This window comes from Lampris incognitus, chromosome 2, assembly GCF_029633865.1.
Source record: "Lampris incognitus isolate fLamInc1 chromosome 2, fLamInc1.hap2, whole genome shotgun sequence".
Taxonomy (NCBI): Eukaryota; Metazoa; Chordata; class Actinopteri; order Lampriformes; family Lampridae; genus Lampris; species Lampris incognitus.
Genome location: NC_079212.1, coordinates 114,694,688 through 114,721,057, shown reverse-complemented (window position 1 = coordinate 114,721,057; position 26,370 = coordinate 114,694,688). Strand labels below are relative to the sequence as shown.

Genomic DNA, 26,370 nt, shown 5'->3' with positions numbered 1-26,370 from the left:
GGAAAATGGCTCAGGCCTTACGAGAACGATCTAACCTAGAGTCAATTCATATTAAGAGACCTGGAACCCCACTAACTGATATCGCTAATGATACCAATCTGACCCAATTACACCACCACATAACTAAAAGAGCAGTCAACACAGCCCTAAGGGATAAATGTTTATCAATTTACGGGGGAATAGAACTAAATTGTACTACAGGGAAAAGCTACACTTTCCAATTCGACCTATGTGATGTAATTAACTGTGGGGGGAATCCCCAGGCATGGAGGGGTTATGACATATACCTCTGTGGAATGACGGGGCGGCACCCGACATTCGGGAGGTGTGTGTGCAATGTTCGGCTCTCAGTGTTGTACTTTTATCCCAAATAACACAGTGCCTGATGGCACACTTACCAGGGCATTGACAGGTCTAAAGATGCTCTCAGACGAGCTCCAGGAACATTCGGGAGTAAATGACCCATTTGGAAACTGGATGTCAAAATGGTTCGGCAAATGGGAAAATTGGCTGTCCTCTCTGGCCGGACCCATATTGGTCATAATATTAGTGTTGATTATTGGAGTTTGTTTCTGTATACCTATGTACAAGGCCTTATGCATTCGATGCATGGACAAACACATGAAATCTAGTATAACATCCCTCCCCCTGCCCTACCAGATGACAGAAGTAGAATTGCTCAGGCCTCTCAACCCAGAAACCCAGACGGAGAGAGCCTGTTAAACGGTGAGATAGGGACTTTTAGGGAGGATAACCACTCTCTCAACAGTTACCATTCTGGGATGTTCGGTATGGACCATCCCCCACGAGACGAAGGGGGCCTAGAGGGACTGGACCTCAGCGAGTTGGATTCGGATGACCCAGACAGCCCACTGGACAGCCCTGTCTGAAAGAGGATCCGTAAAGCATGCATTCTGCGTTTATGTCTCTATGCTTGTAGAAACGACCTAGCCTCCCTCAGTTAACTACACTTTGTTTACTTATATACATCTCTGCTGTGTGCAATGAAGAAATGCTTGCTGCTTGTATTTCGCACCTATGTACCCACACGCTACACATAGGCCTTGCAGGTCATTGAGGAAGCCACAGTGGTGCCTTGCAAGGATGCCTGGGGGACATCCCACCCTGGGGTGGAACCAATGACCGAATACTGATATAGATACCCATGCACCACACTTAAAATATTATGTGAGGTGATAAATCACCTCAACAGGGGGACTAAAGGAGCTGGGCCTGAGAGTAGGAACATTGTACACCGGCCTGATAGAGACGGCCTTGGAGTAGAAACACTATGTGCACCCACCTCATTAGGACGGCCTTGGAGCAGGAACGCCATGCACATAAATCTGATTAGGACACGCGCTACACCTGCAAGACATATAGGATGATCTACAAGAAGCGTCCACCTCTTCGGATGGACTCGAAGGTTCACCGATCCTCCCCAAAGCCGACACTGTTAGCAGAAGTCAGGGTGAAAGTGCTGGTAACCTCTCCCCTAGGTCATAGATGAACTAGCCGGACGATCACAATTCCCGGCCAGAAGTAGACGTAGACGGAGAACTGAGGGGCGGACAACTAGACAGACCAACGTATTAACAGATATAACTACGAATGTCAGTCATGAAGACAAGGGGAACAAGGGTTATAATGGGGATAATGACTATGATGGTATGCCTTTGTTTAGGGTTGTGAGCCCTGGATCAGTCCCTTCTAAGAGCCAAAAGAGATGAAGTGAAAAGGGGGGAAGAGTTCAGATGCAGTCAGTGCCCAGGCGGGAAAAGGGGGTGGTACAACTCGTGGGTTAATTGGACCCATCCAGTAGGCACCACTGCCACATATCAGGTAAGGCTTTGCAACCTGTTCCCGTGTCCAGAAGGTCAGGAAGATTATTGGAAAAAACAGCCAGTCTACATATGCCGGAAGGTGTTGTGGCCCAGCTGTTATAAATGGTCTTATGTAGACGCATACACAGGGGACATAGGGAGTCACCGCAAAGAAGATTACGGCAAATATATGAAAGTTCAATTAGGAGGAGATGGTAAGACCATTATGGTCTCAATAGAAAAAACAGTTGACCGACAGAAAGCGATATAGTTCGGATTGGCGGGGCACACTGCCAGTTCAGGGTATAACGAAGGGCCTGGCCTATTAAAAATGTGTCCGCGTAAAGGAGTCAATGACACCCTGTATACCATAGGCCTAGACCAAGCAGGGTTGGATACACAGAGTTTTTTCCGTGTCACATGGGTTGCTCCCCAGGAAAGCCAGCACGCCAACATCACTGGTGAAGGGGCGGGGCCAGACCAATATGATGTAGTAAAAAGGGTCGACCCCGAAAAGATAGACCCGTCCGACATAGTCTACTACGCCACGGGGTACGCGGGTAAAAATATGTGGTTGGAATGGCTGGCCGCAACAGCAGCAGAAAGAGGGATGGAGGGTTGCGTGGCCTGCTCTTCGGCCCGTCCTGTGCTGATTGCGGTTCCCACGCCAACTTATATCCATGATGCCATGGGTTTCTATTGTCTGATTGCCATAATGATGAATGCAGCCCCTGACAATTGTTCTAGCCTGAACCGTGTGTACCCATTGGTCCAGGCAAAAGGCAATCAGGATGTCATACCACCCTCCTTCGTTCCGGTAAAAAGTAACTTCACCTGTTTTCTAAATCACAATGACTCAGGCACTAATGTCGGCGAGATCCCGATAGACTGGTGTAAACGCCTCATTAATATGATGGGATGGACCAACGTCACCAACATGCACTATCACCGGGCCGATTTGTTTTGGTATTGTGGAGGCACCGTGCTTAGGCCCCAACTCCCAGCCGATTGGGTCGGACAATGCGCCCTTGCCCGTCTCTCTCTCTACCTGTGACCCTGATTGGGCCGAGGCAATAGAGGGGACGGTGGGGGAGGCGACGGAGGCAAGCAACGGCCCATAGTTTTGACTTATCACAAGGGGGCCCCATGTAGTATGTTGACGCAATAGGTGTCCCCCAAGGAGTGCCGGATGAATATAAGCTAGCCGACCAAGTCGCTGCCGGATTTGAGAGTATACCCATCATCAGTGCCCTTTTTCCCGTCTCTCCTAATAAAAATGTTGACTGGATCAATTACATACATTACAATATACTCCGCCTGGCCAACTTGACGCGAGATGCTGTGGCCGGGTTGTCGGAACAATTGGAGGCCACTTCTTTGATGACTATACAAAATAGAATGGCTTTAGATATGTTGCTGGCTGAAAAAGGGGGCATATGCTCAATGTTCGGAGATCAGTGGTGCACCGTTATCCCCAATAACACGGCCCCCGACGGTTCAGTGACCAGGGCCCTAGAGGGTCTACGTACCCTTTCAAAAACTATGCACGATCATGCGGGTAGTAGCAATCCTTTTGAAAAATGGATGACTCACTTCTTTGGAAAATGGAAGGGACTGATCATGTCATTATTTGTATCCCTAGCCGTTTTTATGGGAATTTTGGTTACCTGTGGCTGTTGTTTCATATCATGCTTTAGATCGCTCATTAACCGACTAATGGTTACAGCAATTGAACGTTGAGAGGGGGACTTTCCACCTCCCATGATGCCCCTTCTGGTACCGACACCTGTGGAAAGGTACCTAGATGAAGATATTAAACGTAGTTAGTGATCTCCTTAGAGGAGATCAAAAGGGGGAATTGTTAAGTGATATTAAATATAACCCGAGTGTATTTGTATTACTCTGTATGAAACCTATGTATGTAACCAGAACAGAGGGTGAAGAAGACACATTCATGTAGACGAAATATATTGCATGCCTCGCACTGAATGTGGGTAGGGGAGGGGGTTGCCCTCCCCTGGGGCCTTGGGAGAGATACCGTGTCTGGTGCAAGGAGGGCCCCCGGCTAAGAGCTGCAGGTCCAAACAGGATGAGCACTCCCTAAAGCTCAACCATGAAAGGGTGCATTGACCAAACATAGTGGACAGGAAAATCAAGGCCATGTCTGATGAATGAACAAGGGAGGTTTAGCATATAAAGAAGCTTACACACAAAGAAAGTCAGACACACACGACGGATTGGCAGTGTGTCCCAGATCTGTACTCAATAAAATAATTTTAATCTCCTAAAACGTGGTGGCTGTTTTCTTCACATCAACGGACTCGGGGACGAGGACCACGAAGGTGATTCTCGGCGTTCAGTAATGGTCATGTGCGTCGGCCAAACTGGCAGGCTGCTCTTCATCAAAGACACAATTTCTGGACGGCGGTACCTGTGCGACACGGGCGCGCAGAGGAGCGTCCTGCCCGCATCGAGAATAGACATCCTGTCCTGCGGATATGCCCCCCAATGAAGCTGCTAACGGCAGCCCCATCCGTACTTATGGCACTAGGTACGTGGAGCTGTGTTTCGGAGGACAGCGGTTCGGTTGGGATTTTGTCAGGGCAAAAGTGGCCGCCCCCTCCTCGGCCGGATTTCCTATGCGCCTATGGGCTGCTGGTGGATGTCAAAAACCGCCGCTTGATTGACTGTCACTTTCTGCTCGTATGGGTGTACTCTCAGCGAAGCGGACTCCATCACACTGTCTAGCATGCTCTCCGCCCCAGACAATTTTCTCCGGCTTCTCACTGAGTTCCCGGTCCTCACGCAGCCCACCTTCTCGTCTTCCACCGCCAAGCACGGAGTGGAGCACCACATCGCCAGTCTATGCTCGCCAGTCTATGCTCGGGCTCGGCGCCTCGACCCGGCCAAGCTCACCGCCGCCAGGGAGGAGTTCGAGAATATGGAGCGTCTTGGCGTCATTCGCCGCTCCAACAGCCCGTGGGCTTCACCCTTCCACATCGTCCCGAAGCCTGTCGGCGGGTGGCGCCCATGCGGTGATTACCGCCAACTCAACAATACAACGACACTGGACCGCTACCCAGCCCCACACATCCAGGAGTTTTCCACCCACTTGACAGGAAAAGTCATCTTTTCCAAAATGGACATCGTGCGCGGATACCATCAAGTGCCCGTCCACCCGTTGGATGTCCCCAAACGGTGGCGATCACTCGATTTGGATTGTTCGCGTTCCTGCGCATGCCGTTCGGCCTCAGGAACGCCACGCAGACATTCCAGCGCCTCGTGGATTTGGTGCTACGGGACCTGCCTTTCGTTTTCGTCTATCTAAACGACATCCTCGTCGCCAGCACCTCCAAAGGGGAACACCTGTCTCACCTCTGGACTCTTTTCGGGCGGTTCAGCCAGCATGGGCTGATTGTCAATCCAGCCAAGTGCCAATTCGGGCCGGCAGCCATCGACTTCCTCGGACACCGAGTCACCAAAGAGGGGGCGGTACCCCTCCCGTCAAAGGTGAGCGCCGTCGTGAACTTCCCGCAACCGCTCACAGTCAAGTTCCTACAGGAGTTCCTTGGCATGGTGAACTGTTACCACCGCTTTATCCCCCGAGCTGCTCAACTCATGCGACCACTGTAAGAGACCCTGAAAGGCAAGGCCACCGAACACACTGTGGACTGGTCCGCGGAGAGAGACAAGGCGTTTGTGGACGCTAGGACTGCTCTGGTTGCTCTGGGTCTCAAAAGCACAGTGCCCTTTGCACAATTCTGTGATTGCATCACAGAATTGTTGTCTCACAGACATTGACATGGGTGGACTAGATGAGGAATGTGGAGTTGTGGAGATTTCTCAGTTCTCTAGAACTAGTGAATCACCGCAGTGAGGACAGATATTGCAACCACATCCTCCTCCACATCTCTTTAGCTCATAGCAACAAAGATGTTCAGAAGGGACATCCAGAGGATTGGCTGCAGTAGCCAGTCCTTTTGGCCCTTCCCCTCTCCTCTGTCCCATTTAGACAAAACTGGAGAATGCTGAGTCATTGCCTCAAAGACAGCCTTGTAAAACCCAGCAGTCAGCATGGAGGAGGTCAAATCAACAGGAAAGATTGTGTATAGTAAGGACCAAGGTTCGAGGATGGTGCCCCAGGAAGGGGTAGAAAAATTAATCCATCTGTCCCTACAGGCTAAAGAGCATGCCTACTGCCCCTATAGTAAATTCAGGGTAGGAGCAGCTCTCCTGGCCCATGATGACAGAGTGTTCACAGGTAAGGTGACTATATATTAGATATGTCAGTCAATTGTGGTTTATTTTTTTTGCGATTTTCTTATTAACTCTACTATTCCTTCCATTCTTGGCTATGTAGAATTATGTAAATCCAATGGGATATACATTGGACTGTGTAGAAAAATCTGTTAAAAATTACACATAACACATTGTTAATATATACTGAAGTCACGCTGACCAGTTAAAGCAAATGCATACTGCAGCTATGAATCAATGAAGCAAGAAGGCAAAAGAAATTGTGAGTTAAAGAATTATGTAAGGTGTGTTTGAGTCACATTTGATCTTGTTTTGTTGTAGAAACTCCCAAAGAAATGAATTGAATGTGTCAGAGAATGTTGTTACTAAGAATCACCAGTGACGGATTTTCTTGTCTGACCGTCATAAAATGTTTTTCTTCTATAAAAGCTACATAAAAACGTACCTTGATCTGATGTTGTTTTTGCACTATGTTAATGATTAGCAGATAGCAAGCAAACCAACCACTGACCAACCAAATGACTGAACACAATACCAAATCCCTGCCTGCATAGGTTTTTGTGGCTCAATTGTGGATCAATTTCTTAAGTGTTGTTGCCTGCACCCATACGTGCCATCTTGAAGAAGATCATTCATCATTATTTCTATTGAATTTACAAAATCATCGTCCTCACTGTCAACACATTTTGGTCTCCGGATGAACCCTTTAACTGGCGGTGACATTTTCTCATTGCGTCATTCTATGCTAGCAACACTTTAAATCTGTGACACTGGCGGGGGGCTCCAAAGGTTGTCAACAGCGGACCAAAAAAAGCAAAGCTATCCCATCCGCCATGGGATGTGTAAAGTTTAGAACTACACTTGGCATGACACATGTCATGCAAGAGACAAATCTCTGTCTGGGTGACAAACATCCCCGAATGCAAAGGGACCTCCCAAAGAAAATGGTCATCTAGTCAGGACTGGATAAATAAGTAGACAGGATGTTTGCTCTGTGAACCTTTTGCATGATTGTTGCAGTTAAATAATTTTCTCCAGTAGGAAAACCTCATTGCAGTGGCAACCAGCCATGAGGACGAGAAGTGGGGAGCTGAGAAATAAAGATGTCTGGTTTACCTAACTCACCATGTTGTGTAACTTGGCAGGCTGCAATGTGGAAAACGCCTGTTACAACCTAGGGGTGTGTGCAGAAAGAAACGCCATTTCAAAGGCGGTGTCCGAGGGCTACAGGAGTTTCAAGGCCATTGCAATCGCCAGGTAAAGTCTATCCAGGAGAGAAACTGCCTTTCTCTCCTCCAAACAGGAGAAAAAAAGCAGGGCAAACTTTGAAGCAACGGCCTGATACACCCTTCTGTTGAAATTCCATATGTACCCCAAGTGTTCCTCCCGGCCCACCACAAAGCACACCTAATCACATTAACATCTACCACCAAAGACATGTTTCCTCCACCTTGGTGCTGAGGCTGCTTTCAACCCAACACAAGCCAATCTTCCCTCCATTAACTAATAGTTGAAACAAGTATTTTTCCAACCTCCCTCTAAAACAAAGCTTCTCACTGTCAGAATAACAGCAAACTTTGAAGAAAACCAGAAGATTTTTTTTTTTTTTGCTCATAGCTCAGTGATGAAATAACCACACGACAAACTAGGGAGGGGGGAAATTGAGAGAGTGTGCCTCTGTAAAAGTGAAATAAACATATCTCTGTTTACGATGTACTCTGTTTAACCTGTTGTGGTGCACTCAATTATGAAAAATTGCAATGACTCCTTGGCTATGCCACATGTGGAACAGAGTAAATCTACAGAGGAAATTGGTAACAGAGTGAATATATTCCCAGCAGGAAATGGCAGGATGCTTGGCTGAGTTGGAAAGAGCAACTACATCTATTGGCATCTCCAGCTTAGACTGGCTGTTGGGGCAGTCTGTGATGGAGGCCCATCTCAGTCACTCCAAAACCTCAACCAGTGGCTTGGCATAAGCCTTTCATTTTCCATGTTCCCCATGTACTGACGTTCACATGTCAGCTACCTCAGACAACACTGACCCCTGGCTTCAAGTTAAATGACTGCATATCACATCCATTCTTTAATTATATATAAAACAGGCTGTCTCTTTAATAATGTATTATGATATAATCTTTGCAGTGACATGAATGACCAATTCATCACCCCATGTGGTGGCTGCCGTCAGTTCATGAGAGAGGTAGGCTACATGATCTCTGTTGCACCATTCATTTTAAATGAAAGTTCAAATGAATATTTAACTGAAACCCAAGATTTGTCCTCCGTAAAAATTTGTTCCTTTTCAATTTGCTACTTAAACAGTGGTCACAGTTAAGGGATAGCTTGACCATAGGAAAAATACACACTATTTGATGTAAATATTTCAGGACAATTTTCAAAGAGGTTTGTTATATGGTGTCATTGTTCCCTGGATTGCTTCAACATTGCTATCTATATATGTCCATAAAAGACCCCCCCCCCCAAAAAAAACTTCTCACAGAACCTCAAGCATCCATATGTTTTGAATCGGTTGAACGTCTTGACATCCTGCATCTTCTCTTTGCTCTTCATGTATTCCCTTACAGTTCGGGTCTAGCTGGGATGTTTATCTATCGAAGCCTGACGGCTCCTATGTTAAGATGAGTGTGAGTGAACTGCTGCCGGTGTCTTTTGGCCCAGAGGACCTGTCACTGCAAAAAGTCTTCAACACTCCCAATACCTTTTGAGACACAACCACCCCTACCAAGTTACTGATATTGAGACACTTGACAAGCATTTCATTTGATGTCTGTAGTAAAGAGCTTGCCAAATATTTCCTGTAAGCAATAGTGACTGTTAATAAGGTTACATGAAATATTTAGCAGGTTGGTTTATATATTCACACATGCCAAGTTAACTGCATTATTGTTACTGTGCAAATAATTGTCATGATTTCACTTGACTGGCTCATTTTCTACACTGAAACTCATGTTGCAGTTAAAAAGAACAAGGATTTATTAGTTTTACAAAACGTGAGCAAAATGAAATAAATATCTCTCGCAGAACTTTTTGTTTACGTAATTTCATAAATAAACTGCAAATAAAAAGCATTTCCAAGCAGTTCCTTTTCATGATCATTTCAATTCCTCCCTATTAAGTATGACATTCCAAGGACATACAAGCAAGATACATTGTTAAGAGCTTTAATCTACTACAGCTATTTGCTGAGAACCAACTTTTTTTCCCCAATACGTGACAAAAACAAGAAGTGTTTAGAAGCACTTAAGTGGTGAAAAGTCGAGTACAGTTGCCAGCGCAGTTAAACTACTGGTGTTCAGTTAACCCATGCATTAAGATGTACAGTAGTTCAATGGCACAGACCAGGAGACTAGGACTAGTAGGACATGTAGGGATTAGTTTGCCCCCCCCCCCCCCAGAAATGGACGGTGAATAAAACTAAAATAAAAAGACAAAAGGAGAATACAGTAAAATTAAAAAAGTAACATCTGAATGGGTATAAAAGCAGATTTCTTAAATTCTGCATGTCACTTCTCTAAATCTAACCTATTTGGAACCTGGCAGTATACAGTTTGCTTACTTCCTTAAAGGCAGCAGACATGGCACGAGGGCTGAGCAGCATGGGAAAACATTTAAAAGAACCCCATTCAAATGTAGATCATAGAAAACTGACTTTTGCAGATCACTGTTTTAACATATGTCTGTAACTTTGAAATTCAAAAACAGATGTATTGGTGCTTTTCATCTGTGAAATTAAATTATTTGTCTGAATGGGGTCCTAATATACATATATATATATTTAAAAAAATACTCAGTGCAATAGGTTTAATTTTTCCAAGATGTGAGTCTTAGTTATTTGCTTCTTGTGAACTTCCATGGCAAGATCAAAGCATTTGAACCAGTATGATCACTCAAAAGGCTGTAAAGATATGACAAATGATAAAAGGCTCTCATCTGTTTGTTACCTAGCTTCAAGTTCTCCCATCATTCAATATTACAATGTTTTATACTTAAATGTTGGAAGACCAACATCAAATTTTGATAAAACATGACTAGCAATTGGGTAACAATAGCCTCAAATTGTTCAGTGGGCTATCATTAAGAAATCCCCAACATTGTTTAGATAAATCCAATGCATCTTGCCAAGGAAAATAAAAAAACTTTTACAGAATATCTTGTTGGTTCCATACTTTAGGTGTTATGGTACACGTTGAATCTCTACAGTAGCTTCCTTCTTCCTCTACATTATCAATGTTTAATCTTCACTACTCAAGCCTACAGAAAAAAAGATGACATCCTGTAGAGACCTCTAGAATTCAGTGTTGTAAACCTATGTGTGCATTAGAGATTGGATGAAAACACTGAAAAACCATTAAGTTACACTGCAAAGTTCTTACCGAGGAATCTGATGGGAAAGCAAAACTAAAATGACTACCCTTCCCTTTCACACTTTCCGAACTTTTACTTCAGCTGTCTGTGGAGGCATTGTTAGTGGCTGTATCAAGAGAGGGCCAGGTGGGGACATGCAGCCTGGGCAGGGTGCCCTCCATCAGTCTCTCCATCCAAAGTCCCAGCCTGTCAAGCTTGTGGTGGACCTCTAAGCTAGTGGCCCTGGTGGATCCTCTCTTTCTGCTGTCCCCATCCTCCCTGGAATGGGATCGAGATCGAGACTGGGACCTGGACCGAGAACGCGACCTTCTTCTGGTGAAGGAGATGGACGAGGACTCGAAGGAAGAGGCATCACTGGGATCATCCCCAATGAAGACTGGTCTGAAAAGGCAGAAGTATTTCTTGTGGCCATTGAGGGCCAAGACGTGGCCCGTGTATTCCGGGGACTCATCATCATCATCGGAGTGGCCCAGACTATGTTCTGTATCGGGGGTCAAAGTCAGGAGCGAGGGCATCCAATGTGGGTGCTTATTGGCATTGAGGAAAGAGAAGTGAAGTGTCTGAGTTCTATAGGTAAAATAGCACAGAGATGGGGCATCAGCAAATAAAGTAAGCAATGATCATTTAAAAATATGCCACAAAAAACAGTATATCTTGCTAAGCTATAATAGCAGCAACTAACTAATGTGATGATATGAATATTGAAAAGGACAAAATAAGAGACAGCAATATCTGACATTCAGAGCACCAAGACACCACATCAACAGAGCTATTTTTCCTCAAGCACATATGCAATTTATGCAGGGTTAAACTTGGAATAGGCCTTACCCTGAGAAAGAAAAGACCTCTTTGGCAAACTTCCTCAGCAAGGCATTCTTGGAAGCATCAGTGAGCACCAGCACAACATTGATGTGACCAGGCCTCAGCTTGACCAGGTTACTGGTGTATGTGATGTCCGTCAGTTCAGTCACCTCCACAAAGTCCTTCTTAGGAGGTCGGCTAATGAATTAGGCCAATCAGATTGTTGAGAGATGGATAAAAAGATGAAGGTTAGACAATGTTGAAGATAGAAAAATCGAATTAAGCACAGCATAACCCAGAGGGATATCAAAGTGCTTTGCTAACCACACTGAACCTGTTTCCCCTGGACATGGTTACAGCTGCAACCAAGGATTCTCTTAGCACATTAATTATCACTATGTGAAAACAAATCCGAGACTCCAAGCTGAAAGATGAAAAATTCCCTTCCAATCCTAAAATACAAAAGGATTCCAATGGTTGCAAATAAAAATTTGTGACCCTTACTCAGCAAACCATACTTGGTTGTCATTAAAAAGTACAAATATGGATGTCTTAGCATTCTGTCAATTCATTCAGAATGAAAAAGTGTCATTAATCCAGTGTTTTGTGTTTCACTGGCCAATTTTGTGGTTTGGTGACTGGATTAAAGATACTACAAATAAATTCAGATTTTGTTCCTTTGTTGTACGCAAGTCAACTACAAAAGGATAGAATAATATATCATCATAATTGCCTTGAGGTGCTGGCTCTACTTGAAGCATCTTCCTCTGTTTTTGGCGACTCCTTCTGTTTTGGTTTCTGGGGCTTATCTTCAACTGACTCACTGAGGATAGAAAAAATAAATCCTTAATAAATCCCTCGAATTCAAAATCAAACTACAGTCTGAACATCTTAAGAGATCAGCATCAGGCTCATGTTTTATAAAAGTTGACACAATGAACAAAAAAATATTTTTTTAAAATGACCGGTGAATGTCTAAAGCTAATTTCTGCAGTATATACACTCAGGGTTGGTTGATAGGTAGGTAAAACATGAAAAGCAAATAACTGAAAAGATACTTGGGGGAAGAGTGGGTGGGTGCAATAATACATCTCACACCTGAAGGCCTGGATGATGACAGTGCCGAAGAGAATGAAGAGAGCCGAGAAGATCAGTGACAAGATGGGCATCATCTCTCGCCTGGAAGACAGACAGTTTAAAATCATAAATTTGCTGGTTTCACCTCTCATCTCCACAACAATTAAGAAAAATGTTAATGTAAATGCATTTCATCATCCAGGTGGTAAAATATCCAGAGGAGGTTCCAAATCTGTTCACTAAATACTAAGGTCCAGTAAACAGATTTAAACCTCTTCTGGAACCAAGAAAACATTGTGGAAAAGTAAAAAGGTAAGTTACTAATTCAACTCAAACACTTCCAAATAGATGTACCATAATACATCTATTAATACGCGGCAAAGGCATCACGTGAACTACCTGACTGTCATAGTCTTGCCTTACCAGTTTGAATAGAGAAGGTCATCGTATATTTGAAGTAAGTATTCATAAGCAGAGGTCATCCACTGGATGAGAAACATCTGGGGATTGGAAGATAAGACAGTTAAAAAAATTTGAAATTAATAAAACATGCTCGTTAGAAACATGCTCATCCCCACACACTGCGGTTTGTGTGTGTGTGTGTGTGTGCGCGCTCCCCAAAGAAAATGAGAACCTGTCTGACTTGGCACCTTGCTAGGCATATGCATGTGTCTTTGTGTCTTACAGGGGCCAGCTCATTGTTGAGTTCAGGCAGGGTGGTGTCGGAGGTCAGGTAGGCTGGGTCTCTCTGAAGGAGCTCCAGCTGCTGGTGGAGGTGCAGTTTATCCTCCTCACTGCCGTTCCAGCCGCCAGTTACAGAGCGGTACAGGACCTTGCCAGCTTGGCTACGCCTCTCGAGAATCACTACCTGTCAGTCATCGGTGTTCAAAGTATTGTAAATAGCAAGTAAAAAGGATATGCAGAATCTCAGAAAGGAACATGTTGTATTTAAAAACATTTACCACTTATAACATTTTATAACTGTTACCGTTTATTGATTAAACTTTTCACATCTATGGAAAAATGAACAGAGAAGGGTTTTAAGTATACCAAGTGCATATTATTCTTGATGTTTTGTTAACATGAAATTAAAGCTGATGTGTTTATGGTCCAGGGTAGGGTTTAGCCTATTTTTCTCTTCATTAAAAGGGCCATATATATTTATGCTTTTCATCAGCTTTCAGGGGCATATTTGTGGGTTTTTGTGTGCAATTATATTAAACTATGAAAAATAAGATTAAAAAAATAATGAGATAATCTAAAAATTGAGGCATCTAAAAATAAACAAAAATTAAATACTGATGATAGACTCATACTAAAATAGTTGGAGACAAAACATTTTTAAAACCTGTTCAGTGCGTGTAAGTCTGACAATGACCTTTTCTTTAAACAATTTAAAAGGAAATACACTTTGCAACAGCTGCATTTATTAGCTGTTGCAGGCAACATCAACTATGTATTTTACAAGTGCATCTCAAAAAATTAGAATATCATGGAAAAGTTCAATATTTCTGTGAAAATTTTATATATTCTAGACTCACACAGTCCTGAGAAGAGCTCTAATCAGCTAATTAACTCAAGACACCTGCAAAGGTTTCCTGAGCCTTACATCTCTCAGTCTGGTTCAGTACACACAACCACAATCATGGGGAAGACTGCTGACTTGACAGTTGTCCAGAAGACAGTCATTGACAACCTCCACAAGGAGGGTAAGCCACAGAAGGTCATTGTTGAAAGGGCTGGCTGTTTGCAGAGTGCTATATCAAAGCATATCCATGGAAAGTTGACTGGAAGGGAAAAGTGTGGTAGGAAAAGGTGCACAAGCAACAGGGATGACCGCAGCCTCGAGAGGATTGTCAAGCAAGGCCGATTCAAGAACTTGGGGGAGCTTCACAAGGAGTGGACTAAGGCTGGAGTCAGTGCATCAAGAGCCACCATGCACAGACGTGCCCAGGAACTGGGCTAAAGGTGTCGCATTCCTAATGTCAAGCCACTCATGAACCAGAGACAATGTCAGAAGTGTCTTACGTGGGCTAAGGAGAAAAAGAACTGGACCGTTGGTCAGTGGTCCAAAGTCCTCTTTTCAGATGAAAGTAAATGTTGCATTTCATTTGGAAATCAAGGTCCCAGAGTCTGGAGGAAGAGTGGAGAGGCACAGAATCAAAGTTGCTTGAAATCCAGTGTGAAGTTTCCACAGTCAGTGACGATTTGGGGTGCCATGTCATCTGCTGGTGTTGGTCCACTGAGTTTTATCATGCCCAGAGTCAACGCAGCCATCTACCAGGAGATTTTAGAGCACTTCATGCTTCCATCTGCTGACAAGCTTTATGGAGATGCTGATTTCATTTTCCAGCAGGACTTGGCACCTGCCCACAGTGCCAAAACTACTAGTAACTGGTTTAATTACCATGGTGTTACTGTGCTTGATTGGCCAGCCAACTCACCTGACCTGAAACCCATAGAGAATCTGTGGAGTATTGTCAACAGGAAGATGAGAGACACCAGACCCAACAATGCAGGCGAACTGAAGGCCGCTATCAAAGCAACCTGGGCTTCCATACCACCTCAGCAGTGCCACAGGCTGATTGCTTCCATGCCACGCCGCATTGATGCAGTAATTCGTGCAAAAGGAGCCCAGACCAAGTATTGAGTGCATAAATGAACATACTTTTCAGAAGGTCGACATTTCTGTATTATAAATCCTTTTTTTTTCAATGGTCTTATGCAATATTCTAATATTTTGAGATACTGGATTTTTGATTTTCATGAGCTGTAAGCCATAATCATCAAGATTAAAACAAAAAAGGCTTGACATATTTCACTTTATGTGTAATGAATCTGGAGTATATGAAAGTTTCAATTTCTGAATTAAATTATGGAAAATAATGAACTTTTCCCCAATATTCTAATTTTTTGAGATGAACCTGTATTCCTTTGTAAAGTTATATTTTGGTGTGCAAAAGACAGTGTGTGTGTGTGTGTGTGTGTGTATGTTTGGAGCTGACCTGAGGTGAGAGCACACCCTGGTTGCGAAGTAAGGCCTGACACAGATGCTGCTGCTGACGTTGATAGACGTATGCAAAACGCAGTACTTCTTTGGAGTTGACTGAGGCAAAGTCCAGGAAGGCCTTATTTCCTGCAACAGAGGCTTCCTCCTCACCTGTGATCAGCAACACACAGTACCTGGGGACAGCATTCATTTATCGATGTCAGATACAACACTAAAGGGGTCGGGATCGTCTTCTTAAACCTCTACCAATGGAATGTGGTCAGAAGCACATTTATGCTTATATAGCATATTAATTCTGTCAAGAAAGTTCTCTCTCACAGTTCCTTTAGGTCTCTGTCTTTGGTTGGAGAAGGAATATGACTGATACACAGAAAGGATGATTTACTGGCACAAAGTTGCAATGATCCAATCAATGTATCAATAAATCAAATTAAATGCAAAGCTATCATTTTGAAACTCATCAGTAAGGTAGAGATTTGCAGCCCCTTCTCATTGGATACTTAGTGCTGATGTATGATGTTATTAAACAAGTCTAAGTCAGAATCCACTGGACTTGAACATAATTTTCCTTTACACTCTGCACCATCTCTACCCGAATAGATAAGCAGAAATTGGGCAGAAGGCAGGCCTAATTTGATCTTGTGGTGTTCATGTGAGTCTGAGAGGCTGGTGCTAAAGGAAGATGAATCTCTTAAGTATAAAGGACAGGACCAAGGACTGTTGCTCTGCCCGAATTAATTCTTACTTCCTGCGTCGGTGGATCTGCTTGACAGGACACAGTTCATCAAACAGCTGCTGGTTGACCAGCCGAGGCACTTGCAGGAACTTGTTGTTGGAGACAAATTCATCCATGATCTGTCGCTTCATTCCTCTGGCCTGGGACGGACAGAAGATATAAGGTTGTAAATAGGGACAGAAAATAAGTAAGGCAGACAAATAAATTGTGCTCAGATTATTGGGGCGTCCATGACTAAAAACCAAATAAAATTTAGCAGAACAGAGGTTTCACAGCAGGTTAACTGTTATGAGCTATGTTAACCATCATGTCATACTTCCATAACAAAATTAAGACTTAGAGGTCTGTGTCAAAATTGGTTATTCCTGTCTGACAAATGTAAAGTGGATATTACACTAGCACAAATGAATCTCCACCTTTGACCTGTACATACCATCAAGCTAAGATACCAATAATGTTTCGGGCCCAATTTAATGTCACTTAGAAAATAAGCATTACTGCTATTCAACCAGACTCCATATGCGGAGTCAGACGCTGTATCAGAAGAGGTCCAAGCTGCCGGTTGCGTTTGACGTACCTGGATGACATCAGCAGGCTTTTCTGTATTCTCTTTGAACAGCAGCATGCTGGGGGCATAGGTGTTAATATTGAACTGACGCAGAAGTCGTGTATTGTACGTCTCACCCTGATCCACGTAGCCAAAACGCACATAGTCCCTGAAGGCAAACGCTGTTAGCTGAGGAGGGGTGTTAGAAAAGTGGGTTAGATGGTGGCAAATCCAACATAATTTTTGTAAGCAAACAAAGTGACAGTGCAAAAAAGTTGTCTAAATCAGCAGATACTTCCTTCAAAGCAAACCTAGCCAGTGACCTTTTCATGGGCTTGTAAGTGTTGGCTAATTCTGACACCCTATCATGTTTAATGGCTTTTTCACGTTACCTTTGTATAATGCATCCCCTTGGTCCATTTCACTTCTTTTTTTGGCTTTTTTTCCCCTCTTTTTCTCCCCAATTGTTCTTAGCCAACTACCCTATTTTCTGAGCCATCTCGGTTTTTGCTCCACCCTCTCTGCCAATCCGGGGAGGGCCGCAGACTACTATGTGGAATGACCAGCCTCTTCTTTTCACATGATAGTGAGGAGTTTCGCCAGGGGTACACAGCGCGTGGGAGGATCACGCTATTCCCTCGAGTTCCCACTCCCCCCCGAACAGGCGCCCTGACCGACCAGAGGAGGCGCTAGTGCAGCGACCACGACACGTACCCACATCCGGCTTACCACCTGCAGACACGGCCAGTTGTGTCTGTAGGGACGCCCCAACAAAGCCGGAGGTAACACGCGGATTTGAACCGGCAAGTCCCATGTTGGTAGGCACCGGGAAAGACCGCTACGCTCCCCGGACGCCCTCCGTTTCACTTCTTTAGCATTCATTTTTTTACTCAAATTGTGATTTGATGGCTTTGTAAAAATTTATCACCATCCAATTTAGCTGTGATTGTGTTGTGTGCTCCATCCCAAAAGCTCTTCCAAAGGAATCCATCCATCCATTATCCAAATCGCTTATCCTGCTCTCAGGGTCACAGGGATGCTGAAGCCTATCCCAGCAGTCATTGGGCGGCAGGCGGGGAGACACCCTGGACAGGCCATCAGGCCATCACACACACACACACACACACACACATTTATACCTAGGGGCAATTTAGTAATGCTGGTTCACCTGACCTACATGTCTTTGGACTGTGGGAGGAAACCGGAGCACTCGGAGGAAACCGACGCAGACACGGGGAGAACATGCAAAATCCACACACAGGACGACCCCCATGGTTGGACTACCCCAGGGCTCGAGCCCAGGACCTTCTTGCTGAGAGGCGACCATGCTAACCACTACGCCACCGTGCCGCCTCCTCCAAAGGAATACACTATCCAAATGTTGAGCAAGTTATAAGTCAATAGTGTGTGAGTTGCTGTGTGTGGGCCCTGTGATGGACTGGCAACCTGACCAGAGCATCTGGTCAGGTTGCCAGTATAGCTAATGAATGAATGAATGAACGGAATTTTCTTACTGTCTATACATAAAGATTGATATAACATATAGGCGGTGGGCCAACGGGAGATTTCGTTCATTTAGATAATCCCTATTGAGGGAGGACCCAATTTTTTGGTAACAACTTCAACAGTTCTCAATAAATTTAAAAGAAAATTTACCACTCGTACTTCTTGCACATTTTTTTTGTTAAATCAGTAACTTCGTCCAAGTTACTTTTTCTGGAAAAGAGAGCGGGCAGCTATGTTTGGGGGTCCGACATACATGACGTATTTGTAGTTATCATCCAATAGCGTGCTTGAAAAAATGCCGGATTGAGTTAAATGCCTCAATTCCAGTTATTAAATCAATGAGTGAACTCAAAAGACCGCACTAACAGGTGTAGTTTGTATTACTGAACATTTTGAAATATACAACCACATTTTACTGTCAATGAAGCTAAGATAAAAATATATTTGCATTTCAACCACAGACTATAAAATGCAACATTTCGTATTCAACTTTTGTCGTTCTAAACATTAGCTTCATTGCACTTGTTTGTTGTGACATCTTTGTCCTGGGGATTTTAAACTCACATGTTCCCTGAAACTTCAGGGTTCTGTAAAAAGAGCCAGAGGAGAAAATTAACACAAGTTAACAGTCTCTCTACTTCGTTATTCAGCTTGATAAAACACAAAAATATTAAGTATTTTAGCGGTAGTCCTCACTGTCATCCTTACTATTTTATGCGAGAACTTACATCTTCTGTCGTAACATTACTGATGTCCTCAAAAGTTTTTTGTGAGCTTTTCACATAATAAATATCTGAATTCATAAATGTGAGGTCAAATCATTTTGTCAAAATTATGATTATAACGTCATAAAAATGAGCCACCCACTAGACTACCCACGCTTGCTAGCAAACATCACATCTATAAAAATAAATTAAGTGCTGTATGCATGTAGTTGAGAAAAATGGACCCATAAGTCCTTTTACAGACACAGGAGGAAAAAAAATTAATTCAGTGTTTCTATGGAAAGATCTTGAAAATAGAGTCTTGTACATGAAGAGGCAGTGCAGATTCAACTTGGAAATCCAGGAACCTGCAGCTATACCAGCTAACACTCGCTACCACAGAGACTGCTACAGCCATTTTATTAACATCACAAAGATATATCAAGTCTAGCTAGCAAGCGCTAGCTATCGTCAATTGTGTATCACCAGAGTATCATTATTTGTAAGAGCTAACGTTACCTTTAGTCTTACAAAAGGTTGCCATACGTTTGAACAAAATGTTGTAAAAAAACAAATTGCATAGCTAGCATTTCTCAATAACATGAATACTTACCCTCACATGTCCAGTGGTGCTGCTACCATGTTCTAATGTTTTCCGTTGTGTGCATCAGCTGATTCCTCAGTTCCTCATAGGCCAAACAGCTGTGCTCAATGTAGCTAAATCTGATAGGTTAATGATATCCCTCCATCAGTATCTTAGAGCTATTGGTACGACTGATACAGTAGGCTGCAGCATTTGCCTGCAAATTTAACGAACTTTAGACTATTATTTTGGAAAAATGTGCAAGAATCGAGTTGCAACTAAACCGAATCTGATTAAGAATGAAATAATCTTCAAAACTTTAGAAATCCAAGTCCTCCCTCAATGGAGATCATTATTTTCTAAAACTAAAGCAGATACGCAACCTCCATCCACCACCCAGTACCTTTGTAGAGAAGGTATGTGTGTGAGGATTTGTATTGTGTGTGTATATGTATGAATGTATGTAATATATGTTTGAAAGAGAAATTCACCTTGTAATGCAAAAGATGTGTGTGTGTGTGTGTGTGTGTGTGTGTGTGTGTGTGTGTGTGTGTGTGTGTGTGTGTGTGTGTGTGTGTATGTACGTTCAAAAGAGAAGCTCACCTTGTAAAGCAAGGGAATCACAGGTACTTGGTCAAATAAGAGAACACTTGGTTTGTTCTCTATTTGCCATCTACTGAGAAAAGGCAGGCAGTTGTTATCTGTGATCTGCAGAACACGAAACACATTAGCTTGCAATGTATCGATCAAAATAAAATGTCAGCACATTTTCAAGTAAACAAGAAATAACGGATGCATGAGAACTATGACTGCTATGCCCACTGAGCTAAACAGCTTGACACCTCAAAAATATAACTATTTTCAAACGCACTTTGAAGCAATATTAATTCTCATTCTCTATTGTTTGATGAAATACACAACAGCAATGACACATTAAATAGCTGAAGCATTCGCTGTTTTATGTTGATGCAATTTTTATATGATCCATTAGATAATGGGACACAAAACAAAAAATTAAGGCCAGCTTCAAATACCTTTTCCACCAGCCTCTGGGGCAGCAGGTCTTCAATGAAGTGCCGTAGGTACTCCCTCACTATGGCCTGGTGGAAGAAAGTCACCCTTCCATTCACCAGCCCAATTATAGAGGGTGCACGGTGAGCACCAAGCTGGTTGGCCAGTCGACGCTCATAGCCCAGATCCACAATGCCAATGCCAACCCCTGGTAGTAGCACCCAACAGCATATCAGGTTAGAGCCAATGCATTAGCCCTTGTTATAGCCAAGCAACTATGTAACAGTTCCAGTCCAACTTCAAAGAACCGAGCCTGAGAAACTCTCCAAGATGAACTACACTGCGCGATTTTCAATCTTTGAATTTTGTTTGAGATTGACTAATTGAATAGGTTCATAAAAGACGCATGCATCTGTTTGTAAATGTCTCAAAACTTTGCATACCAACTTCAAAAGGGTTAACATTGCAGCAAGTTAGAAAGAGCAGCGAGTTGGCTTGTTAACTGAGGAGCTTCATCTATGGCCTTGATGTATCTTGAAGAAAATATTGAGGCAAGAGATGAAGTTCGAATTTGTTTTGATACTAGTTTTGCAGTGGCTTTGTCATTACAGAAGTGTTCATTGAATGCAGTATCTGTGATAATGGCAAGCTGCTAAAAGTACTCTACAATATCTATCAATCAATCATAAATTGAGCCTAATTGCTCCCAAGCCTTCAATTTTCCTAAGCAACAACAATGAACAAGCAAATCACAATTAATAATTTAAGAGACTGGGCCTCCCACAAGAATCTTAGCTCCTAGCAATAGAGACAACATGAGGCTCAGTCATGCTTGAAGGACAACCATATTTTCAGGAGTTGCTTAAGAGAGAGACCATGGAGAGGAGACAATGTAAAGTATACATTTAGCAACCACATCAACCCCCAAAGACAGCAGCCTTACCAAGGGGCTCAAGCTCCTGGACGATCTCCCTCCACACTGGCTCAATGTGGATGCATGCAAAGCACCAATCAGACATCACCTTGATTAGATATGGCCTTCTGTAGCTGTCCGGTAGCACATCACTATTATACTGTGCATGATGGAGCAGGTACTTGCTATCTGCAAAGTCCCTGGACCTGGAAGAGGTGCAGAGGGAGAAAAATAAGCGGCTTTTGAGCCATTACAGGCCATAGCATAGGGCCTCTCTAATAAGCCTGAATGGGCCAATTTAAGAAAATGGCCTACCATAAAATTAAGGGGTTTTATTTAAATCACAATTTCATTAAAGTTCTCATAATCAAATAAAGTGCCAATTCTGTAATATAAAAAAAACTACAGTCATTGACAGCTTAATTTTTCTGAGACATGTCTCTCAATTTTTCTTTTTTACCTTTTTTTTAATCATTGCTTTTTTTAAAGCAAGTTAGTCTAACTAGATGTATAACAGTCTACACGTTTCCTTTTTTTTGGGGGGGGGGGTTCTCCCTTTTCCTCCCGAATTGTACTTGGCCAATTACCCCACTCTTCCGAGCCCTCCCGGTCGCTGCTCCACCCCCTATGCTGAGCCAGGGAGGGCTGCAGACTACCACATGCCTCCTCTGATACATGTGGAGTCACCCGCCGCTTCTTTTCACCTGACATTGAGGAGTTTCGTCAAGGGGACGTGGCATGTGGGAGAATCACGCTATTCCCCCCAGTTCCTCCTTCCGCCTGAACAGGTGTCCCAACCGACCAGGGGAGGTGCTAGTGCAGCAACCAGGCCACATACCCACATCCGGCTTCCCAACCGCAGACATGGCCAATTGTGTCTGTAGGGACACCCGACCAAGCTGGAGACAACATGGGGATTCGAACCGGCGATCCCCGTGTTGGTAGGCAATGGAATAGACCACTACGCTACCCGGACGCCCAGCCCATACATTTTTTTTTCCAAAATGAGTTTACTTTTTATCCAGGGACCCATTAACACTTGTACAACAGAGAGGAGGGTAATTGGGCACATCAAATCAGCTCTAAAATATAATGAAATTAGCTTTGTTCAATCCATTTTAACTAATTTAGGATAAAATCAAAATACAGCTAATTTAGCAAATATTTTGGGAAAAACATACTGATCTCTAATCTTTGGCCAGTTGTCATTCACCTTCGTCACCAATTGTGTGACGAAGGAAGCTGAGGAATGTAGAATGGACACATGCAACCTGTGCACCTTCACCTTTTCAGTAAATAGAGTACATACACAAGATGCACATTCTGAACATAAGTTATTCAATAATTTAATACACACAAAATGCTAAAAATAAAGATGGGGCTGTGAAATCATACTTCATCACATTGTTGTATGTGGGTGGGCTTTACTACTGTATTTTTCTTTGCCTTTGCATATATGATATGCAAATTAATATACTGTAACCTATTTCGGTATATGATGCCGTATTACATTATGGCTTTGGGTTATTTCAAATTAAGTTAATATATTTTTCAAAATCTTTGAAGTGTCTTCACATACACAATGTAACATTTTACATACCAGGTGCAGTTGACACAATCTGGACAGCATGTTCTATATTTTCAAGTTGTATTGCTTTGCAAAAGACATTGTGGAAGAATGACTAGTCGGAGACCTCATACCCACATTACCTTTTACACAACATGCCCCTAATGTTACAATGTTAGTAATGTAATATTATAAATTCTCTTTGCCAATTACTATTGACATTTTGACTTATTGTCTTTATTTTCTCCTAGTCATATGCCATCGTATGCTGCTTTAACAACTCGCTTTCTCTATGATGATCATGAAAATGTTATCATCAGGCATGCCGTCTGTTTGGACGGTTTTGTGCTCATTTCTCTGGAGTATCACAAACTGCTCCATCCCTACTTCAGCTCTGGCAAAGCAATCGCATCTATCGTTTTTCCAAACAACTTTACATCCAGTTTCCATGACGCGTTCACATGCCTCTGATTGGCCAACCCTAACTCCACCCTAAACTTAACCTTAACCAGTCAGAGGCAGAGTTTGCTGGTTGAAATAAAACATATCACTTCCAGAGTTCCAGCGCGGGAATGTCGCCCCAGGCACCAGATTTAAAACTCTGGTATACTGCGAAATACAAAGATTTACCAGGCACTGTTAGACTTGATCAGCATTGTGTGAACCTGTTTGGCAAGGGCTTGAATGTAATGGGCGTTCATTTATATGTAAAAGTCCCGCATTCTAGCTTTAACCTAATCCATTATAAAACAAGTGGGGTAATGAGCTCTCACTATAATATAGCTATTTTTGTCAAATAATTGCGTTTGTGCGAATGACACATTAACCAAGGTCGTGTGTGGAGCTCCGTTTACCTGGGGAATTGGAAGAAGGATTCCTCGAAATAGAAGCTGTTGTGGAAGTTGCGGAAGCCATGGTGCTGTGACTGACCAAATGCTTGGTTCTCATCCATTTGTCCATAACGGTCAAAATTGGCCCGCCGTTCCTCATTAGACAGAACCTGTGTGAGAGACAAAGATGGAGAGAGACAGAGATGGGACAGGTAAATTAAGCATTTTAATAAGGACAGGGGGAAGCAATATAAGAAGTCCTATCTCTTCATAGGTCAAGTCAAGTCAATTTTATTTGTACAATATCACAAATACAAATTTGCCTCAGTGGACTTTACAGTAACAAAACATCCTGTCCTTAGACCCTCACATTGGATAAGGAACAACTCCCTAAAAAAAAACCTTTACAGAGAAAAAATAGGAAGAAACCTCAGGGAGAGCAACAGAGGAGGGATCTCTCTCCCAAAATGGACAATGTGCAATGGATGTTGTGTTTACACAATTTAGAGAAAACAACATTGAAAGAGGAGAACAGAATTATAATGGAATTATAAAATATATGTATATATATATATGATGCGCAGGATGCCAAGCAGTGTCCAGATGCCACTGGAACAGCCCAGGACCCAAGCACGCAACCAGCATCACCATGTAAAATAAATAATAATAATAATTAATCACACATCTTAGTGAGAGAAGGATATAACATTGAAACAGGATAACAACATTTATGGATTTATAAGATATATAAAAAGAAAATGTGATGAGGGGAATGCCAAGCAGAGTCCAGTTGGCGACCACCGTCACCACGGAGACCTGGGAGGAGGGCCGACTGCACGTGCACACAAGGGAGACTCACATGACACCATTCACACGCAGAAAAAGAGAAAGGAGAAAACATCATTCAGAGAGAGAGAGAGAAAACGTGAGAAGAGAGCAGTTTGAAAAAGTCATTAGTCATAATCAGTTAAATCATAAATTAGTCATAAGCTATACGTTATAATCTCCTCGGTGAGGTGAATCCTTAATAAGTTGTGAGGCAGGTTGTTTTACTGAATATGTCTGTGTTGAATACAATTCACCAACCTCATAAGACTTTGTTATTTTAATGAACATGTCCTCAGCTCCGGGATCCTTGTTCTTGTCTGGATGCCTGCAAAAAGGTTTAGAGCACTGTAACTTACAGGTGGACTGTAATGTGTTTCGCATGTGAGAAAGAATCTATAATAATAATAATAATAATAATAAATCCAATTTATATAGCGCTTTTCTAACACTCAACGTCGCTTTCCAATATCAGCAAAAAAGAAAAAGAATACACACACACACACACACACACACACACACACACACACACACAACGCGCGTTTATATCTGCAACTATCACTCACCATTCTTTAGCAAGTTGCTTGTACGCCTTCTTGATTTCTGCTTGAGTGGCACTCCTGCTGACGTCGAGGACCTTGTATGGATCCTGTTCAGGTGCAGCTCTCACCAGCTGCTCACCCAGAATTACAAGAACGATGGCGACGAAAACTGGTGATATCCGAGACTGTCGGCAGAATCCCCGAAACGTCATTGCTAACCACTGCTTTCTCCCTTGGTGTGTGAGCAAGCTAACGTCGGCTAACAAGCTGCTGTCTTCAGTAGCGTAATTCAAATATTCTTCATTGGACAAACGACGTCACGCTATGAACTTACATGAGCGTTCAGTTGGTTTCTCGAAAAGGACGTGCATAGTTAGCCGAAACGACCATAGCCGCATCGAAAACATTACAAGCTGGTCACATTACGGGCAAGCTACCAGTATCGCTCGTTAGCTTAGTTATCGGTCACTGCGCACACTCCGACCAAAAACAGGTGACGCCCACAGCTGCCGCAACTCCAAGAGTGCCTTTTCGCCTAATTAAATGTCTACATCTAAAGTATGACAGTGTTACCCCAATCTCCCACCACTCATTACAAGCAGTTGTTGAAAACCGGGGTAAACTTTGTTTCAATTTGAATATTGGATATTAGACGTTCAAGAGAATTTAAGGAACTGTCTCCAAAGTGCGGTTTTGTATTACAAAAACTTCATCAGCTGCCCATAAAAATGTCCAACTCATAAAAAACCAAATGTGCTAGAAAGTGCATGACAGGTGGGTCAATCTACTGTAATTACATTTTTGGTAAAAAAAATAAAAAGCTTGGATTTTTCAAAATGTTGTATTACAAAAACTTCAGTAGCTTCCTGTATATAGGGCAGGGGTGGGCAAACTACGGCCCGCGGGCCACACACGGCCCGTCGGGCTGTTTAATTTAAATTAATACTATAATTAATTCAAATGACTGGTATTCGCTATTTTTTCCCCTGCAATACGTTAGGGTTGGTTCCATTAGATGGCGCGCTGCAAATACAGCCGGCCATTTCTAATGTAGAAGCCAAGAGTCACTCATCTCTTCACCTGACCTGACCTTCACTTTTGCCTCTTGCACTGAGCATCAGCGCATGCAGCAATCGCCTACTTTCACAAAATAAGCGGACCAAAGAAGTGAAAAGCCAACAGCGAGTGCCGGGTTTTTAAGAAAGAGTGGACGGCAAAATATTTTTTCACTGAAGTCCGATCAAATGCC

The 26,370-nt window shown here is 43.0% G+C and overlaps 2 protein-coding genes across 2 annotated transcripts; one reads left to right on the top strand and one right to left on the bottom strand.

Annotated features, from left to right (window-relative positions):
* The first annotated feature begins 5,714 nt into the window (after positions 1 to 5,714).
* LOC130106931 (cytidine deaminase-like) lies at positions 5,715 to 10,522 on the top strand. The gene is made up of 4 exons (XM_056273254.1): positions 5,715 to 6,084; positions 7,226 to 7,337; positions 8,226 to 8,283; positions 8,669 to 10,522. Exons 1-4 carry the CDS (start codon positions 5,898 to 5,900, stop codon positions 8,807 to 8,809), a joined length of 498 nt encoding a protein of 165 aa, XP_056129229.1. The 5' UTR covers positions 5,715 to 5,897; the 3' UTR covers positions 8,810 to 10,522.
* Positions 10,523 to 10,532: 10 nt separating this feature from the next.
* On the bottom strand, positions 10,533 to 25,560 carry LOC130106929 (dnaJ homolog subfamily C member 16-like). Its single transcript, XM_056273253.1, has 15 exons — positions 25,146 to 25,560; positions 24,841 to 24,907; positions 23,779 to 23,924; positions 21,388 to 21,563; positions 20,468 to 20,652; positions 20,037 to 20,141; positions 16,671 to 16,829; positions 16,103 to 16,233; positions 15,353 to 15,530; positions 13,033 to 13,215; positions 12,771 to 12,847; positions 12,369 to 12,449; positions 12,004 to 12,093; positions 11,298 to 11,468; positions 10,533 to 11,036 (listed from the first exon to the last, which is right to left on the bottom strand). The coding sequence occupies exons 1-15, from the start codon at positions 25,331 to 25,333 to the stop codon at positions 10,547 to 10,549; spliced, it is 2,427 nt and encodes an 808-aa protein (XP_056129228.1). The 5' UTR covers positions 25,334 to 25,560; the 3' UTR covers positions 10,533 to 10,546.
* Positions 25,561 to 26,370: the final 810 nt, after the last annotated feature.

Coding starts and splice junctions, on each gene's coding strand:
- LOC130106931 (XM_056273254.1), top strand. CDS start 5,898: ATGGAGGAGGTCAAATCAACAGGAAAGATTGTGTATAGTAAGGACCAA. Junction 7,338..8,225: donor AAGGCCATTGCAATCGCCAG/GTAAAGTCTATC, acceptor TAATCTTTGCAG/TGACATGAATGACCAATTCA. Junction 8,284..8,668: donor GCCGTCAGTTCATGAGAGAG/GTAGGCTACATG, acceptor ATTCCCTTACAG/TTCGGGTCTAGCTGGGATGT.
- LOC130106929 (XM_056273253.1), bottom strand. CDS start 25,333: ATGACGTTTCGGGGATTCTGCCGACAGTCTCGGATATCACCAGTTTTC. Junction 20,653..21,387: donor CCAGGAGCTTGAGCCCCTTG/GTAAGGCTGCTG, acceptor TGCTACTACCAG/GGGTTGGCATTGGCATTGTG. Junction 16,234..16,670: donor AGCCTGCTGATGTCATCCAG/GTACGTCAAACG, acceptor TGTCCGTCCCAG/GCCAGAGGAATGAAGCGACA.